The 18636-nt window shown below is 39.3% G+C and overlaps 1 protein-coding gene across 1 annotated transcript in view; it reads right to left on the bottom strand.

Moving 5' to 3' along the window:
- The window catches only part of FSD3 (Fe superoxide dismutase 3), a 41503-nt gene that overhangs the window by 10087 nt on the left and 12780 nt on the right, over window positions 1-18636 (bottom strand). Inside the window, 3 exon segments of the mRNA XM_086434298.1 lie at window positions 11896-11957; window positions 11960-12083; window positions 14847-14924. Of these exon segments, the coding sequence (XP_086290424.1) occupies window positions 11896-11957; window positions 11960-12083; window positions 14847-14924 (264 nt within the window).

Below are 18636 nucleotides of genomic sequence, written 5' to 3'. Positions count from 1 at the left end.
GATATCTGACAGGAGAAGTGACAAAACCTGCAGACGTAGATTCGACTCTCAAGACCTGGAAATCAGAATTTTTTTTTATTATTGCATGGTTGGTGAACTCAATGGAACCCACAATTGGCAAGCCCTTCATATTCCTGCCAACGGCCAAAGATGTTTAGGAAGCAGTCAGGGATACGTATTCCGATCTAGAAAATTCTTCGTAGATTTTTGGTTTAAAATCCAAACTTTGGCACGTGAAACAGGGTGACCGAGATTTAACCTCCTACTACAACGAGTGATGACATTGTGGCAGGAGTTAGACCTCTGTTATGATGATGTCTGGGAGTGCGCGAATGATAATGTCTAATTCATGAAACGACAGGAGAATGATCGTGTATTTATGTTCTTGGCAGGACTTAACAAAGAGTTAGACGAGGTGTGGGGCCGAATGTTAAGGAAAACTCCTCTGCTAACAATTTGTGAGGCCTTCTCAGATGTTCGGAGAGAAGAAACACGGCAGAGTGTGATGCTTAACAACAAATCGGTTCCTAGTACTACTAACTTTGAAGTAGAAAGTTCTGCCCTTGCAACTCGGGTTTTCAGGAGGAGGTGAAGAAGGATGGTAAGCATTCTGAATGGCCTTGGTGAGATCACTGCAAACGTCTGTGGCACACACGGGAAACCTGCTGGAAAATTCATGGCAAGCCTCAAAACTGGAAGAAAAAGTCTGGTGGAGAGGGGCGTGTACTTCTAGCTAGTATCTCGGATCAAGAGCAGCAGTCTTCTTCAAGTTCGTTTCCTTTCACCAAGGATCAGATAGACAAACCAACTGTACAAGTTTCTCGAGTCTCAGAAAAATCATTCTTGTTCTTTGGCTCAAAAAGGTAATTACCTGAAAACAACTCTCATTGGTGTCAACCCTAATCGCACCTGGATCATCGATTCAGGTGCAACCGATCATATAACGGGGTTGTCAAATCTTTTTTCTTCGTATAATCCTTGTGCAGGTAATCAGAAAATTAAGATTGCAAATGGCCCTTCTTTCAGCCATTGCAGGAAAATGTTCTATTATAGTATCTCTATCACTCACTCTTCACGATGTTCTTCACGTTCCCAAACTTTCTTGTAATCTTTTGTCTGTCAGTAAGCTAGCCTGTGATCAAAACTGTCAAACTAATTTTTTCCCAATTCATTGTATGTTCCAGGATTTGACCTTGGGGAGGATGATTGGCAGTGCTAAACAGAGTGGAGGACTCTACTTCCTTGATGATGAATCTGAATCGAGGCGACAATCTCAACAAATAAGTTCCTGCTTTGAATCTATTTCTGTTTCCAATAATAATATTATGTTATAGCATTTAAGATTAGGACATCCAAGTTTCAAATATTTAAAACATTTGTTTCCTAAGTTGTTTGGCAATAAAGATCCATCTATGTTTCATTGTGAAATATGCGAATTTGCAAAACACCACCGTACATCTTTTCCTTCACAACCATATAAACCATCAAAACCTTTCACTATTATTCATAGTGATGTTTGGGGTCTTAATAAATCAGTACACCTTCTAACAAGAGATGGTTCATCACATTTACGGATGATCATACTCGACTCTGCTGGGTGTATTTATTGAAAGAAAAATCAGAGGCTGAACGAGTTTTTAAAATTTTTACAATATGGTGCAGACTCAATTTCAAACTAACATACAAGTTTTCAGGAGTGATAATGGGAAAGAGTATTTTAACATGACCTGGGGAAATTTTTTTCTTGAAAAAGGAATAATTCATCACAGTTCTTGCATCGATACACCCCAACAGAATGGTGTTGCAGAAAGAAAAAATAAACATCTATTGGAGGTGGCTTGCGCGTTACTTTTTGCAACTAAAGTTCCCAAGTATCTGTGGGGAGAGCTATTTTAACTGCTGCGTACTTAATAAACAGAATGCCCTCCAAAGTTTTACAATTTCGAACTCCTTTCCAAGTTTTCACAAATTGTTTTCCAACTGCTAGACTTTCTGTTGATCTACCTCTAAAAATATTTGGTTGTACGGTTTTTGTTCATGAACATCGAAAAATTGGAAAACTTGAGCCCAGAGTTATAAAATGTGTCTTCATTGGTTACTCCCCAACTCAGAAAGGTTATAAATGTTTTGACCCGATATCGAAAAAATGTTTTGTCACAATGGATGTTATATTTTTTTAAAAATAACCATATTTTAAGGATATTCATCTTCAGGGGGAAATTTTTAAAGAAGATTCATTTAACTCGAGCAATGTTTTTCTCTCAGATGATGTGTTTCTCTCGCAAGAGTCTTGAGTCTAGTATCTCTGCACCTATAGTAAATGGCCAAGATTTGTTCCTTGAAACTCCTCCTATTATGAAGTGATGTTTCCCTTGAGTCTAGGCCTACATTTGAAAAACAATCTAAAAATAGAATTTTGAACAACAATTTTTGGAAATCAAAAATAGGGAACAGCCTACTATAATGTCACAACATGATAATAGATTCAAGGAAGGTGACCGAACTTGGAAAGGGATTATTTACTTGAAGAAGAATCATAAGAAAAGGAAAGACGAATTGACTCTACAGCACAGCCATGATTCTGAAACCAAGGATGAATCAACAATCTGAGTCTGTTACAGGTAATTCTCTCTCTTCCTAACAGTCAGTCTAAGCCTTCTGATTTAGACATTCCTATAACTCTTCGTAAAAGGGTTAGATCTTATTCTAGTCATCCACTGTTAAATTTGTGTCATACTCGAAATTGTCTTCATCTCTTGTTGCTTTTACCTCTCAATTGTCCAGTGTAGAAATTCCTAATAGTGTACAGGAGGCTCTAAAGGTTCCAAAGTGGAAGGAAGCAGTACTTGAAGAGATGAGAGCTCTTGAGAAGAACAATACTTGGAGTGTTGAGGCATTGCCAGCTGGGAAGACCACTGTGGGTTGTAAATGAGTCTTCACTGTGAAGTACAACTCTGATGGTTCAGTGGAAAGATACAAGGCTAGGTTGGTGGCAAAGGGATTCACCCAGACATATGGCATTGATTATTCTAAAACTTTTGCTCCTGTTGCAAAATTAAACACAGTGAGAGTACTTTTATTTATTGCTGCTAATCTGGACTGGCCCTTGCAACAACTAGATGTGAAGAATGCCTTCCTCAATGGTGATTTAGAGGAAGAAGTGTACATGGATAGTCCGTCGGGCTTTGAGGAAAAGTTTGGCTCAAGAGTATGCAAATTAAAAAAGTCCCTGTATGGTCTCAAACAGTCTCCAAGGGCTTGGTTTGAGAAGTTCACACAGTCTATCAGAAAACAAGGATATTCTCAAGGACAAGCTGATCATACCTTATTTTTCAAGTTCTCTCATGAAGGAAAGGTTGTTGTGCTAATAGTTTATGTTGATGATATTATTCTCACGGGTGATGATGTGATCGAAATAGAGAGACTAAAGAAGAGCCTTGCATTAGAATTCGAGATCAAGGATTTGGGAGCGGTAAGATATTTCCTTGGCATGGAAGTTGCTCGTTCAAGGAAAGGAATCGTTGTCTCTCAACAAAAGTATATTCTAGATCTTTTGAAGGAAACCTGGTTGAGTGGTTGTAAACCGACTGAGACTCCTATGGATCCCAATGTAAAGCTTTGGAAAGAGGGAAGTGTTCCTGTTGATACTAGTAGATACCAGAGATTGGTTGGAAAACAGTTGAAAGCAATGGAGAGAAAAGTTATTAGATTGATTAGCCCTAATTAGGCTATATAAGTATTACATAAGAGAAAGAAGTGAAAAGACTAAAATAACCCTACAGACTTATTTAACACTCCCCCTCAAGTTGGTGCGTGGATATCAACAATGCCCAACTTGGACAAGACATCTTCAAAGGAGGTTTTACTAACACCTTTAGTAAGAACATCAGTAAGTTGTTGAGAGGTAGGGACAAAGGGAGTACAAATCTGTCCAGAAACTATCTTTTCTCTAATGAAATGACGATCAACTTCTATGTGCTTCGTTCTGTCATGCTGAACCGGATTTGCAGCTATGCTAATAGCTGATTTATTATCGCAATATAGTAAGAAGGGGACCGGCACAGGAAGACATAAATCAACTAATAAGATTTTGAGCCACAACAACTCGCATATTCCAAGTGTCATGGCTTTGTATTCTGACTCAGCACTTGACCGAAAAACCACATCTTGCTTCTTACTACGCCAAGTTACCAAGTTACCACCAACTTTAGTACAATACCCAGAAATAGACCGTCTATCAGTCACTGAACCAGCATAATCTGCATCTGTCCATGCCTCAATGCGAAGATGACCATGATTGTTGAATAAAATACCTCGACCAAGACATCCCTTAAGGTATCTAAGAATACGATAAACAGCAGCAAGATGAGATGTTCGAGGCGAGTGCATAAACTGACTTACAACACTAACAGCATAAGCAATGTCAGGGTGAGTCATAGACAAGTAGATTAATTTTCCCACAAGACGCTGATATTGGCCAATATTGGACACACACTCCCCCTCAGAATCAGCCAACCTGTGATTCTGCTCAATAGGAGTATCAGCTGGACGAGATCCAAGTTGACCAGAGGCACTAAGTAAGTCAAGAACATACTTACGTTGAGAAATAAATATACCAGACCGGGATCCGGCAACCTCAATACCCAGAAAATAGCGAAGATGTCCAAGGTCCTTAATCTCAAATTGACGTCCTAAGTAAGTTTTGACCTCGGTAAGGCTATCGGCATCATCTCCAGTAAGAACAATATCATCCACATACACAATCAGAGCAACAGTTTTGCCTCGGGAGTGACGCAAGAACAAGGTGTGATCAGCAGAACTCTGATGGAAACCAAACTGATGCATGGCCTTAGTGAAGCGCTCAGACCAAGCACGAGGAGACTGCTTCAGACCATAAAGAGACCGGCAAAGACGACAAACATGTGCAGGAGAAGCAGAAGAAAGAAACCCAGGAGGTTGGACCATATAGACTTCTTCTTGAAGATCACCATTGAGAAAAGCATTCTTGACATCTAACTGAAAAAGAGGCCATCCTCGGATAGCAGCAACAGAAAGGAGAACGCGAATGGTGGTCATCTTGGCAACCGGAGCAAAAGTTTCCTGATAATCAATCCCATAAGTCTGAGCATAACCTTTGGCCACCAGACGGGCCTTATAACGAGCAATGGAACCATCCGGATTATGCTTAAGCGTGAATACCCAGCGACAACCCACAGCTTTCCTTCCAGACGGAAGAGGCACAATTTTCCAAGTTTGAGTCTTTTCAAGAGCAGTCAACTCATCAATCATAGCTGCGCGCCACTCAGGATGAGCAATAGTATCTGCAACAGTAGTAGGAAGAGAAACATCGGAAACAGAAGCAAGAAAACTCCGATAGGAGGGTGATAGTGCAGAGTCAGATATATAATTTGAAATGTGATAAGTACAAGTGCGCTTACCCTTACGAGTGGCAATAGGATGATCATCACAGGGAACAGACGGAGGCGGAGCTGGAGGCGAGGAGGCGAGCTGGTCGGACATAGAAGTGATGGTAGTATCACGTGGACGTCGAGTGTAAACCTGCAATAGAGGAGAAGACGAACTGACGGGGGGTGGAGAGGGAGGAACAGGCATGGGAAGGGGAAATAAAGAAGGAAAATGATCATCAGGTGAATTTAGAGGAAACCACTCAGATTGAATGCCAACGGACCCATTATAGTAAGGAGTATGCTCAAAAAAAGAAACATCGCGAGAAATGAAACGTCGTCGAAGGAGGATGGTAACAACGGTATCTTTTCTGGGTAGAGGAATAACCCAGAAAGATACATTTGACGGCCTTAGGGTCAAGTTTAGAACGATTTTGGTCAAGAATTTGAACAAAATAGACACACCCAAAAACACGCGGAGGAAGGGAAAACACGGGACGATTTGGAGAGAGCTTAGAGAGGGGTGTGACAAACTGAAGAACACTGGAAGGGGTCCGATTAATAAGGTAAACAGTAGTAAGAACTGCATCAGCCCAATAGGATTGGGACACGTTCATGCCAATCGAAATGGCACGGGCTAACTCTAGAATATGACGATTTTTTCTTTCTGATCGGCCGTTCTGCTGAGGGGTCTTAACATTGGACATTTAATGTTCAATGCTAGACTCTAAACAAAGTTTCAAGACCTCACTATAAGTGTACTTAGTACCATGATCAGAACGGAAGGTCTTGATGGTACGACCAAATTGGGTTTGAACCATAGCAAGAAATTGCTTGAAAATCCCATAAACCTCATTCTTGTGTTTCATAAGATAAACCCAAGTGGTACGACTGTGATCATCAATGAACAAGACAAAATAGCGAAAACCAAGAGTGGATATGACGGGGGAAGGACCCCACACATCAGAATGAATTAAGTCAAACATAGCAGGTGTAGTAGGATTCATACTAATAGGATAAGAAGAACGCACATGTTTAGCTAATTGACAAGTTTCACAAGAAAAATCAAGCACATTGTTATTAATAAATAAATTAGGGAACATGTGTTTCAAATATCCAAAAGAAATATGGCCTAAGCGTAAATGCCAACGTATTAAAAGAGCCTTATTAGATTGACTACTAATACTACTAAGCTGAAGAGCAGAATGGGTGCTAGGGGAACCAGGAACATCCAGGAGATACAATCCATTCATTTCACGTCCAGTGCCAATCGTCCTCTTCTACTCCAGATCCTGAAAGACACAATGAGAAGAATAAAAGGTTACACTGCAGTTCAAATTTTTGGTAAGACTACTAACGGATGCCAGGTTAGTAGTAAGTTGAGGAACATGTAGTATGTTAGTTAAGGATAAAGAGGATGTAACAGGTAAAAGACCTTGACCAGCTATGGAAGACAAAGAACCATCAGCCAGGCGAACCTTGCGATGACCAGAGCAAACACTATAGGTTTGAAATAGGGAGGACATACCGGTCATGTTATCTGAGGCACCAGAATCAATGATCCATGGTGAGGAAGTGGTGGAAACACTGTGTGTAGACGCAAAGGTACCTGAGTGAGCAAAGGTAGAAACCGGCTGAGATGAAGTCTCTATCTGATTGAAGAATTTTCTAAACTTGTCAAGCTCAGCTTGGGATAGAGATACCGAGTCTGATGAAGATGTAGTAACTGAAAGAGGTGCTGAATCAGTAGTCGACTGAGAAATTATATGAGCTGAAGATCGTTGAGACTGTTTACGTTGCTGATTAGGATGACCATGAAGTGCATAACATCGAGCCTTCACATGACCAACTTTCCACAATGATCACACTTATGTCGTTGACGGGTAGGCATAGACCCACTGGGGGGTTGTGTAGAAGATAGGCGAGTAAGCATAGCAAAATGATCCCCTGAAGAATGAGGTAGGACAGCTGCACAACAACTCTCATCCGCTAAGACATATGAATAAGCAGTCTGTAGCGACGGAAAAGGATCCATACCCAATAAATGAACTCGCGCATACTCAAATTCGTCCCGGAGACCTGCTAGAAACTGAAAAACCGATTCTTATCCATAATTGACGAATATAATGTCTCATCAAGGGGGTCCTTCCAAGCATAGGATGAGGAATAGAAAGTCAGCTCTTCCCACCGAGCACGTAGCTGTGAGATATAAGTGGTAACTGAAGAGTCTCCTTGGGAAAGACGAGAAATCTCACGCTCCAAATTGAAGATCCTGACATTATTCTGACGTTGTGAGTAAATACTCTTTGCGGAATCCTATATCTGTTTTGCTGTAGAGGAAAACATAAAACCAGCTGCAATGTGTGGTTGCATAGAAGTAACCAACCAAGAACGGACCATAGAATCATTAGCAAACCAATGGGAGTAAGAACTATCAGTCTATGCAGGTTGTTTTTGTCCCAGTGAGGTAACCGATTTTCCTTTTTCCACCAATGAACATTTCAACTGATCTTGCCCAAAGGAGATAATTAGGACCATCTAATTTTACGGTAGTGATCTGAATACCTGAAAAATCGATTGAGTTAGAAGGAAGACCACCCGATCCATTACTAGTACCAGTGATTGAGGAAGAAGACGTCTCGGAAGCCATCAAAGATTAGATGTGCTTTAGTTTGAAAAAGAAACTGATCGCAGCACCCTAAAGGTGGCAATACACGATCGTAAAAGGCGTGGAAGATGATTAAACACTGTTGTATGTGACCCAAACAACCATCAAATCAATGGTAGGACACCAAGGAGTGGTTCTGCCGTTGTTGTAGGCCTCAACTAGGAGTCCAGGTGCTGTTATGTGCCCCAGAACTTCCCAAACAGCAACCTGTTGTTGATGTACCCCACTAATGATGGCCTGACAGCCACAAAAAAACTAGCAACTGTAGTTGCTGCAGCCTCCTAAACAACACCTGTTGTTGTACCCCACTAACGATGGCCTGACAGCCACAAAAAACTAGCAAATGTCGTTGTTGCAGCCTCCTAAACAGCACCTGCTGTTGCCGCAACCAAAGAACCAATCAACTGCTGTTGCTGCAACCCAATAAACAACATCTGCTGTTGCCGTAGCTCAATAACCAGCCAACTGTTGTTGCCGCAGCCCACCAGACATGCACCTGTTGTTGCCGCAGCCCACTAAACAGCCAACTGATGTTGCTGCAACCCAAGAAACAGCATCTGCTGTTGCCGTAGCCCACTAAACACCCAACTGCAGTTGTCGCAGCCCACTAAACAGCCAACTGATATGATTAAGGGTGTCTACACTGCTGCCATAAGGCTTCAAGAAGATCTCAAGGCCCTATCACATGATGTGAGTAGGGTGCTAGTTATTGAAGTCGAGAGTTGTTGACGATAGGTTTAAGGAGGAAGAGGACTATGAGGTTGTAGCAAGAAGAAGGGATGGGAGAGAGGGAGGGGACGATGGAGCCTAGGCTCTGATACCAAGTTGAAAGCAATGGAGAGAAAAGTTATTAGATTGATTAGCCCTAATTAGGCTATATAAGTATTACATAAGAGAAAGAAGTGAAAAGACTAAAATAACCCTACAGACTTATTTAACAAAAACTAATCTATTTATCTCATACTCCACCAGATATTGCCTACTCTGTCAGTGTTGTTAGTCAATTTATGTACGCACCTTATGAAGAACACCTCGAGGTGGTCTACCGAATTTTGAGATATTTAAAGTCTACTCCTGGAAAAAGTCTGTTTTTCAAAAAGACAAATCAAAGGAGTGTTGAGGTATTTACTGATGCAGATTAGGCAGGTTCAGTGAATGACAGGAGATCTACTTCAGGGTATTGCACCTTCGTGTGGGGAAACTTGGTTACCTGACGAAGCAAGAAGCAAAATGTTGTTGCCAGAAGTAGCGTAGAGACTGAGTTTAGAGCAATGGCTCAAGAGATCTGTGAGGTATTGTGGATATACAGAATACTCGAAGAACTCAAGATGACTGTGGAACTTCCTCTGAAGCTGTACTACGACAGCAAGGCTGCAATAAGTATTGCTCACAATCCTGTCCAGCATGATAGGACGAAGCACATTGAGATTGATCGACATTTCATTAAGGACAAAATTGAAGTTGGAACTGTTTGCTTGCCGTTTGTGCCTTCTAGTCAGCAAACAGCCGACATCTTGACTAAGGGGCTTGCTAGACCTAACTTTGAACATCTGATAAGCAAGTTGGGCATGATTGACATCTATACACCAACTTGAGGGGGAGTGTAGAAGAATCAAGAAATCTGATCTCAAAGAATCAGGAAAATAGGATATTCTTCTTTATTATTCTTGATCACTTTTGACTTTCTAGAATATTCCTGTAATCTTCTACAATAGGATAGTTGGTTTATTATTCTAGATTATTCTTGAATTTCTAGATTATTCTTGTAATAGGATAGTTGGTCTATAAATACCACTATTGGGGCATTTGTAATGATCATCCAAGAATTCTCAATAAATTCAGTTTTTCTACAAAAGTTAACATCCAACAGAGCTCTGTATTTTCCGAATACAGTTCGCTCTCTTAAAAGATGGTGGCCAAGTGTAAACAAGACAACCCTTTAGTGCTCATAGTTATATCAAAATGGGAGAAGATTTATGGTGTTTCATTTCACCTATGAACATTGGGTTGGGAGTCTTCTGAGTCCCCTCGTTGGTGTCTAAATAAGTTAGATGAAGGTAGTGGAAGGGAGGGTTAATCTCATTGATCTTATGGCGATCAAGTTGAGGGTGAGAGCTATGGTAAGGAACAGTAATACTTACAAATGACTCCAACCTCAAGAAGGACGTGTTTCAATGCTATTATTGAGCACAAAAATGGTTGGAAGACAAAAAGGAGTCACAAAAGCAATTCTTGTCTCCCGATACTGACTGAAAGGGAGAATGTTGATGTGGATACACCCAAAGAGCATGTGAGATTTATAAATTCATAACATCATGATAAAATCTTGGGAGACTCTTTAGGAAATACTCAAATCAAATCCATGAGCACTATGATTAGTTAGGCATGCCTGAGAAGGAACCTAAGGGAACTCAAACTATGGATGGCCCTCCACCAAATGTCACGTGGTACACTATTTTGGGTCCACTCGTTCACATTAAGCAGTATACTTGTTGAATATGGTATACAAATAGAAAGCATATCCAGTAGGAGTTGACCCTCATCCAATTAAAATCTAAAGGCTTAATCCATTAGTCCACGTAATGTTAGCTTATCCAATAACGCAAATATTGAAACAAAAACAACCGCGAAACAAGAATCCAGTGAAAAAACTACTAAAAGAGCAAATAAAGAAGCAAGCAAACAACTAGGGAACATGCTCACAAGTATTCCTTAGAAAATAAAATTCATTATTCAATAATACTTTACCCAACCATCATTGACATATTTACCATTTCTTGAAAAAAAAAAAACCTAAGCAACTTAATTTTAACAACTTCTGAAAGTAATTGGTGTGACCTGAATTACACCAAAGTTCCATTCTCTTGGTCTGGATAACGTTCGCTTTCTGGTGAAATTATGTGGCTTTCAATTTAGGCATTTCAAAGAAAAGATGTATTGTCAAGGAAGTGGCTATAGAAGTATGTGGTTGAAAGACAGTTTGTGGAGGGAAATAATAATTAACATATATTACAATACAATATGGGCTAAAAATCCAAATTTTCTTTTGGCATTTGTATTCATTACAAAATTAGTGTAGTAACACACCCATTCGGGTTGCCTTCATCAATCCATTCATTTACCAATAAAGAAGATACTAGTGGGTGAATGCTTTATTAGAGTAGGTAATGACACCTCATGGAATTTACGTCTCAGAAAGAATCAATGATTCTGAAATCGAAGCCATTGTTTTTTATTGGAGTAGGAGTAGGATTGACGCAAATGGAATCATACCCCAAACAGAGTTCTTCTGTTTGATCTTTCAACCAATGTTGTATCATCTAGAGAGGTGACAGATTTGGCCATGGTTGTTTTTCCAGCTAAGGCAGTATGGAAATAGGCTATACCTACCAAGGGATGAAAGTTCTGAATAGGTAGCATGCTTTGCAAATCAGTGAATTATCGATGACCCATATTCTCACTCATTTACACCTTACTCGATGTATGGATTGATGAATAGGTCGCATCTACCAGTGTCTGATGCAGGACAAGACTTTTTGTGTCTATCAAGGGCCTTAACTGCCATGAAACTTCCTGGTTTGTTTTCTACTCCAACAAAAAAAGCAGGCCCGCCCCCCGCCCCCCCCCCCCCCCCCCCCCAAAAAAAAATAATAATAATAATAAAGAAATGAATAGAACAAAAACAAAATAAATATCAATAAGTCAAGATCTAGATAAAATATCACTACTAGACACCACTGACAAAGAGTAGACTTGGAAAAGTTGAAACAACCAGACCAAGGATTTTAGCCTTGTTATTGAGTCAACATATCTTTAACCAACCTGGGCAGCATTGTTGAATTCTGGTAAAGGGTTCCCATTGTTGTAGGTTACTTTGACAAGCCCTCCATGGTGCAGCCATATAATGGGTTGTTCTCAAGCTGTTTGTTCAAATTCTCCACATAACTGCGATGATGCTCTCCCCAATGCATTTCGAGAGTCCTCTGACTCATGTATGGTTCCAAAGCATCCTAAAAATATACAAGAGCAAGGCAAAATGCTTTTAGGATATGGAGTCAATAAATAACAAAAAAACCAAATGGAAACATTGACAAAAAAACCAAATATTAATAACTGTAAAACTGGTCCATATGCAGGGTGATCACTTTCATTGGGATTTGGGTTCCTACAAGAAATCCGAACTCCATGTATAAGGGTGCCAACTTAGCTTAAGTTGGTAATCCCATGACCTAGGTTCAAACCTTGTTGAACCCACCTTCACCGTCAACCACTAACTCCTTGCTTGCCTAGCAAAAAAAATCCCATCAACAGGATTCTTTTTGTATTTGGGTTCCCATATTTTCTAGACCATCCATAATAATATGATAGCTTGGACAGCTACAGTTAGGGTTCTGACCAATTTTTGCATAGGAGATCTCACAGGTTAGACACATCAAAGAAAAGTCCAACCCCTGCACTTGCACCAAATGTGGAAGCTATGCCAGTTGTAATATGCCTTTATGATCCCTAGATTTCCTCATTTATGGCCAAGTAGCGAGGTATTAAAGTTTGATGTCAAGGAAATTTTTTTACCCAGCACGGAATAATGTACTTTTCAAGGCAATGACATAAATATTTTGGAAATGAAGGAAATACTGAGAATTTTTTTTCGTCGAAACTTTAAGAAAAGACACTCTTAAGTCACCAAACTACAGGAAACAACTCTATAGAGTAAGGAAACGAATCTCCACAGCGTTTTGTTACACATGAAAAATGATTGTGACAATATAGATACAATAGTATGTATATATATACCCTATAACTACACATACCTACATTTATCGTACAACGCAGTAATATCAGTTCCTACATGCTCATAAAACTCAACCACCTTTATAATCTTCTCTTGTTCATTATTGAGGCCTTTTACAAGTATTTGAGTCCTCAGTCAATTCACTTAGATACACTATGCATTGTATAGACTATTCATTGTTAAATTAATGTATCTTATCAACTTTTTAAATTTTAATTAACATTCTATTAACAGGAAAAGATACCTGTGGCTATCCTTCCCTTTGCAGTTTGTTGGGGGGCATTGGAAAGAGGAACAGATTCTGTTTCAGGGAAAGGAAAAGACTCCTCAGAAGGTGACATTGGACATCTTAGGTTTATTATTTTATTGGAGCAAATTGCTCAAAGATTTCTGAGGGGAATTTTTTGAGGATTTTGTGTTCAAGTAGGAGGTTTGGGATCATTTATTCTTCTTGTTTGGTGTGGAGTGGTGTATGCCGGGTGGGTACGGTGAGAGATCTCTTGGGGAAGAGCTTTCGTCTTTCCAAGAGTATGCTTTGGAGCTTAACGCCATTTGCGATTTCATGGAGCCTTTGGAAGGAAAGGAATGCTAAAACATTTGAAGGGAAGTTTCTCTCAAGTCAAGATTTATTTTTGTAGATCATCGGGTTTCTTTATTTCTAGTACAAGATCTTTAAGGAATTTAGGGATCTTTTTTGAGGACTTCCTAGTCCGATGGGATTGCATTTGTAATCTGTTAGAGACGTAGCTCTGTGTTTGCTTCTTTTTCTTTTTCTTTTTCTTTTTCTTGCTTTTTGTTTCTGTTTTCCCCTTTGGTAGGTCATCTCGATCTGCCGCTTGTATTTGTTTTCATTTATCTATCCAAAAAAAAAAAAAAAGTAGGATTCGCTTTGCTGTGTTTAGCTTAGCTGAGGGTTGGTTTCTTTATGCGATTGGCTATTGTATTTTCTTCTCTTTTGTCTGTTCTTTTCTTCTTTTCCTTGTAAAGGGGCTATCTTGGCCTATTGCTTTTCTTTATTAATAAAATTTTACACTTATAATCTATATATATATATTCAAAGTTTTACCCTAAATGCATGCAGGGATTAACTTCTGAATAAATAATAGGTTTGGATGGATTTTATAGAGTTGAGAAGTTTGATTTCCTAAAATTTCAAAATTTTGACATACTTTTGAGGAAATAATGTATTTATATATTGCAACGTGAAATTTTAGGTGGAAATACCCTATTCATTGAATATTTCTAGAAATGAATAAAAATTTCAAGGGAATTTTTTTGGGAAAAGAAATGTAGGAGCCTTTTGATATCAGTATTTGGGGAAAGGAAATGTTTCAGGAAATTTTTGGAAAAATATGGAAATTTAATACCTCATGAGCAAGCACTTCCATTTCTATAAAAAGAACGTAGAGATTAAAATTCATCCTCTTAGTTCCTTGTAAAGCTGGGAGTTCATCTCGACCTCCTCTTTCTTTTTGATAAAATTTTGCTTATACTTAGTCAAAAAAAAAAAAAATGCAGAGATTATAAAAAAAATCATGGCCAGCAACCACATTCGTGCAAGATAGTACCAAGAGACTCCAAATACATAGAAGTATAGTTTTATTTCATTGAGGAATCTAAGTACTGTTCTAGCACAGCATTTTCAAAGACAGCAAGGTGATGTTGAATATGCTTTTCCAACAACAAACAGGGTTGCATTTGCTGGAGTCCGATGAGATAGAGGCAGGACATTATTAGATAGAATTTGCAATTTTGAGAAATGATTCTTGGGCCTGTTTATAGTGGAAGATAACTTATCTGAAGCAATCAACAGGCCTTAGGAAAGGCTGTGATCCATGAAGACTAGCAATCATTGAAAATAATTTGGCATGGTCTATATGTGTAAGTTTCTCCCTACCACTTCTTCGGCATTCTACTATTTATAATTTATGATTAATCTGTTAACTATATAAAGTACAAATAAAATGAAGTTGTCACTTACAAGTTTATAAGGAGGACTTGTCAGGCCATAGAAGGCCCGAGTCGTTAAAGACCTTTGGGGCCCACGAAACAGTCCTTTCTGTTGCAGATATTGAAGAAAAAGAGAATAAATGAATGTAGCATTACAGAATAGAACATATAGGGATGAAATCATCATGAGTAAGACACAGAAATTGTTTTCCTTAAAAGATTAACAGATAGCACCACTTGTATATGCAGCCCTTAAAACAATAGATTTATTTGGTCATGCAATCCAAAGAATAGGGAGTAAATAGTTAAATATTATCTGCAAAAATTTCTCAATGAATAAGATGTAGAAGCGTCTACCAATCTTCCATACGTCGGTATTTAGTTTTAGTCCAATGTTCTCAATAGCCACGGCATTTCTTGGCATATTCATACCAAGCCATAAAACTCATATGATGATGAGTACTCAGACAAACCTACGAAGAATCAAACAATTTGTTAATTTGGTATCACATGAAGTCTGAAAAAAAATGCCACTTGAATCTTACTGAAGTCATTGAATCAGTCAGGCGGTAGGCTAACACAATCTCTTTTATTTTCTTTCCAAAATGGTTGAACAATAGCCGATTTCTACGTAGTGTTTTCCTTTCTCGTTTTTTTTTTTTTTTTGTTGTTGTTTAGGTTTGAGTGTGAAGGCAGGGTTTCGATACTAGGTCAGTGGTAGTATTTCTACAAATTGTATTCATATCAAACTTAACTTATTGTTTTACTGCTACGATATGTATCCTTGAATGAAGACCGAGAATTAAAAGGATTGAACTCTCCCATGAATGTTCAAACCATTGAAACATCTCTACCCCAAACTCTCAACGCACCTACACTTCTACATTGCTACAACAGTAGATGATGCTGGGTGTCAATGACAGCAACCAGAAAGATGTCTCTGGTTTCCATAGCTCTTCTGATTCTCTGCTTCTCTGCCCCCGTTTCCATTATTCTTTCGTCTATTCATAAAGAGTAAACGATCCATTTGCTTTCCACACTCCTTTCTTTTACCTACATATAATATATACAATTGTGAGATCCTGCACAAGGTTATAGGACCAATTTGAACAAATCTTCTATACCTATGGGTTTGGTTTCTAATCTAGGTGTGATCATTGCCACTAACACAGGCATATCCCAACTGCACATAAGTCATGTCCACTATTACACTCGATCTAGGACATATCTTTTGACAAAGCATGTTTCTTCTAACCTCTTCTCAGTACCTCAATCCATACCTTTTCGACTTCTCTTCAACTTTTAAAACCTGCAACCTGCACCAGAGCAATCCTCACGGGTGCTATGTATTGTCTCTGTTACACAAGGCCAAACCATATGAATTAATGACTCTAGATTTCTGATATGTGCTCTTTCTGACTTTGGCTTATCTAGTCAAGCAATTCATCCATCTTTACAATCATACATGTTCATGATTGCTCAACATTCTACTCAGCTTGATTGGTATGCTTCGATCACAGCATACTCCAAAAGCACATCTTCACTTGTGCTCAGTAGAGCATAAAATGGTCGGATTTTATCCACAATTTGAGTCGTCTGAAATCTAAATTTAATGGGTTTGGACCCTTGGAGTAGATCAAAATCATAAATGGTTCGAATACAGTTTGATGTCCCTTGATCCAGGTAGGATACATATCCATCCCTATATCCACCTAGATCCAAATAAGTTATTGGTTTGAAAATTATATATTAAGTTTTTCAAAATATCATTTTCTACTACTTTAATATAACATGAACTCTTATAAAATAAAGGGTTATAATGGTAAAATAGAATAGTATAGCAATTAGTATTGGAAATAATTTAGTTTGTTGATATAGTTATTTTCTAGTCTTTTATTTAATTCTTACTTATAAGGACCTTTTTGTAATTTGATCTTTGTAATTACTATAAATTCCTGCCAAGCTCTCACAAAGAGACTTGACACGTTTTATTCTCAAATTCTTCTTGGTATCAGAGCCAAGGAATTTTCTCCTTCATCTCTTTCTTCTCTTTACTTACTAAACTCAAACCTAGAGTTAATCTCATTCGACCTTCTCCCCTTCGGGGGTATTTCAATAATTTTTTTTCTTTTCACATGCTGCAATATATGTGTTATGCTTCTATCCTATCCTAGGGTTTATCTCTATGAAACAGAAGTTGCGATTGCAACTGAGTCACAATAGTGGTTGTTCTTTGTGCTACAGCCACTGCGACAACCCTAGAGCAGCTAATCTATCCTGCAACAGCAGTTGCTGTGTTGTTTTTTGGATTTGCGAGGTTGTTTTTTGGATCTACGTTACCTGCGACAACCCTAGAAGCCTTGATTTGGTTCTGCGACAGCCTTAAGAGCCCCTGCTACATCCTACGACACCACTACAACCAAACGACAGGAGCTGCTGCTTCGTTTTGGCTTGATTTGGCCATGCGACAGCCCTAAGAGCCTCAGATAAGCTTCGTTTTGGCTCGATTTGATCCTGCGACAGTCACTGCAGCCCTCACAACTCTGTTTTGGTTCAGTGATACAGATCTGTTGAACCATGTGGTTCAGCGATAGTCATAGCTGAATCGTTTTTTGGTCCTACAACAGCCTAACATTATCGTTTTAGTTCAGCAACAGGTGTAGTTGCTTCGTTTTGGTCATATGAAAGCCCTAGCACCTCCGTTTTGGTCCTACGATAGATCTGTTGTATCTTGTGGAGAAGTACAACAGTAGTTACACACTATTTGAGCCTCACGTTACATAGCTGGTTGTACTAGAGCTCGACAGCAGTGTGTAATAGTGTTTGACAGCAGTTTGAACACTTCTCTGCTATTTGGGTTGCTTCGATTTATTGTGTGGGTTGCCAACGGCAGTAGGACTATTATCTGTACTTTGTGATTGCATCGTGGGTACCAATTTCTTCAGATCTCCCTTCAAACCAAATAATGTCTTTGGAACAAGGAATTACAACTTCCGCTTCAGTCATTGGGTCTACCTCTTCCGCTCAGCGTATTACTACTGCTCTTCTTGATGGTCGGAACTTCTAGTCTTGGTCTCGATCTGTACGGCTCTTTCTCGGAAGCAGAGAAAAATTTGGTTGGCTCTCTGGGACTGTTACTAAACCACCCCTAACTGATCCTAAATTTGAATCATGGGAGATCAACAATTGCACTATCCTTAGGTGGCTGTTCAATTCCATGGAGCAGCGCATGTATACCATGTTCATGTACCATGAAACAGTTTCATCTTTATGGTCTGCGCTTACTCGGACATACGCACATTCTCGGAATGACTCGAGAATTTATGAACTTTATCGAGACATTGCCCAGGCTACCCAAGGGACTCAGAGTGTAGTTGATTACTTTGGATACCTTCAATCACGTTGGGAAGAACTTTCTCACTATGAGTCTATGGCTGAATTGTCTTCCGAGGCAGCCGATTATGTTGTCAAGCAGATTGCTCGACATCAAACCTATCAGTTTCTTATGAGTCTCCGTCCAGAATTTGAGGCATTTCGCGCACACAGATCCTCAACACCACTCCTTTACCGTCTTTGTTTGAGATATTTGTAACTATTGACAGTGATGAGCGTCGCCATCGTATTCCTCTTCCTCAGACTCAGGCCCCTGGCATTCTTTCTGCTCCAGCTACAGATTAGATGGCCTTAGTTGCCAACTCGAATTTCTCTGACCACCGTACCCCTGGATCAGGGAATCGTGGCCGTGGTAGTGGTAAGGGGAATGGCCTTACTTGTAGTCATTGTGAGAAGACTAGTCATGAGAAGACTTGTTGCTTTCAGCT

The sequence above is a fragment of the Akebia trifoliata genome, chromosome 3 (assembly GCF_017979445.1).
Source record: "Akebia trifoliata isolate Shusen 1 chromosome 3, ASM1797944v1, whole genome shotgun sequence".
Taxonomy (NCBI): domain Eukaryota; kingdom Viridiplantae; phylum Streptophyta; class Magnoliopsida; order Ranunculales; family Lardizabalaceae; genus Akebia; species Akebia trifoliata.
The sequence above is the reverse complement of the archived record's forward strand: the minus strand, read 5'-3'. Positions and strand labels throughout refer to the sequence as shown.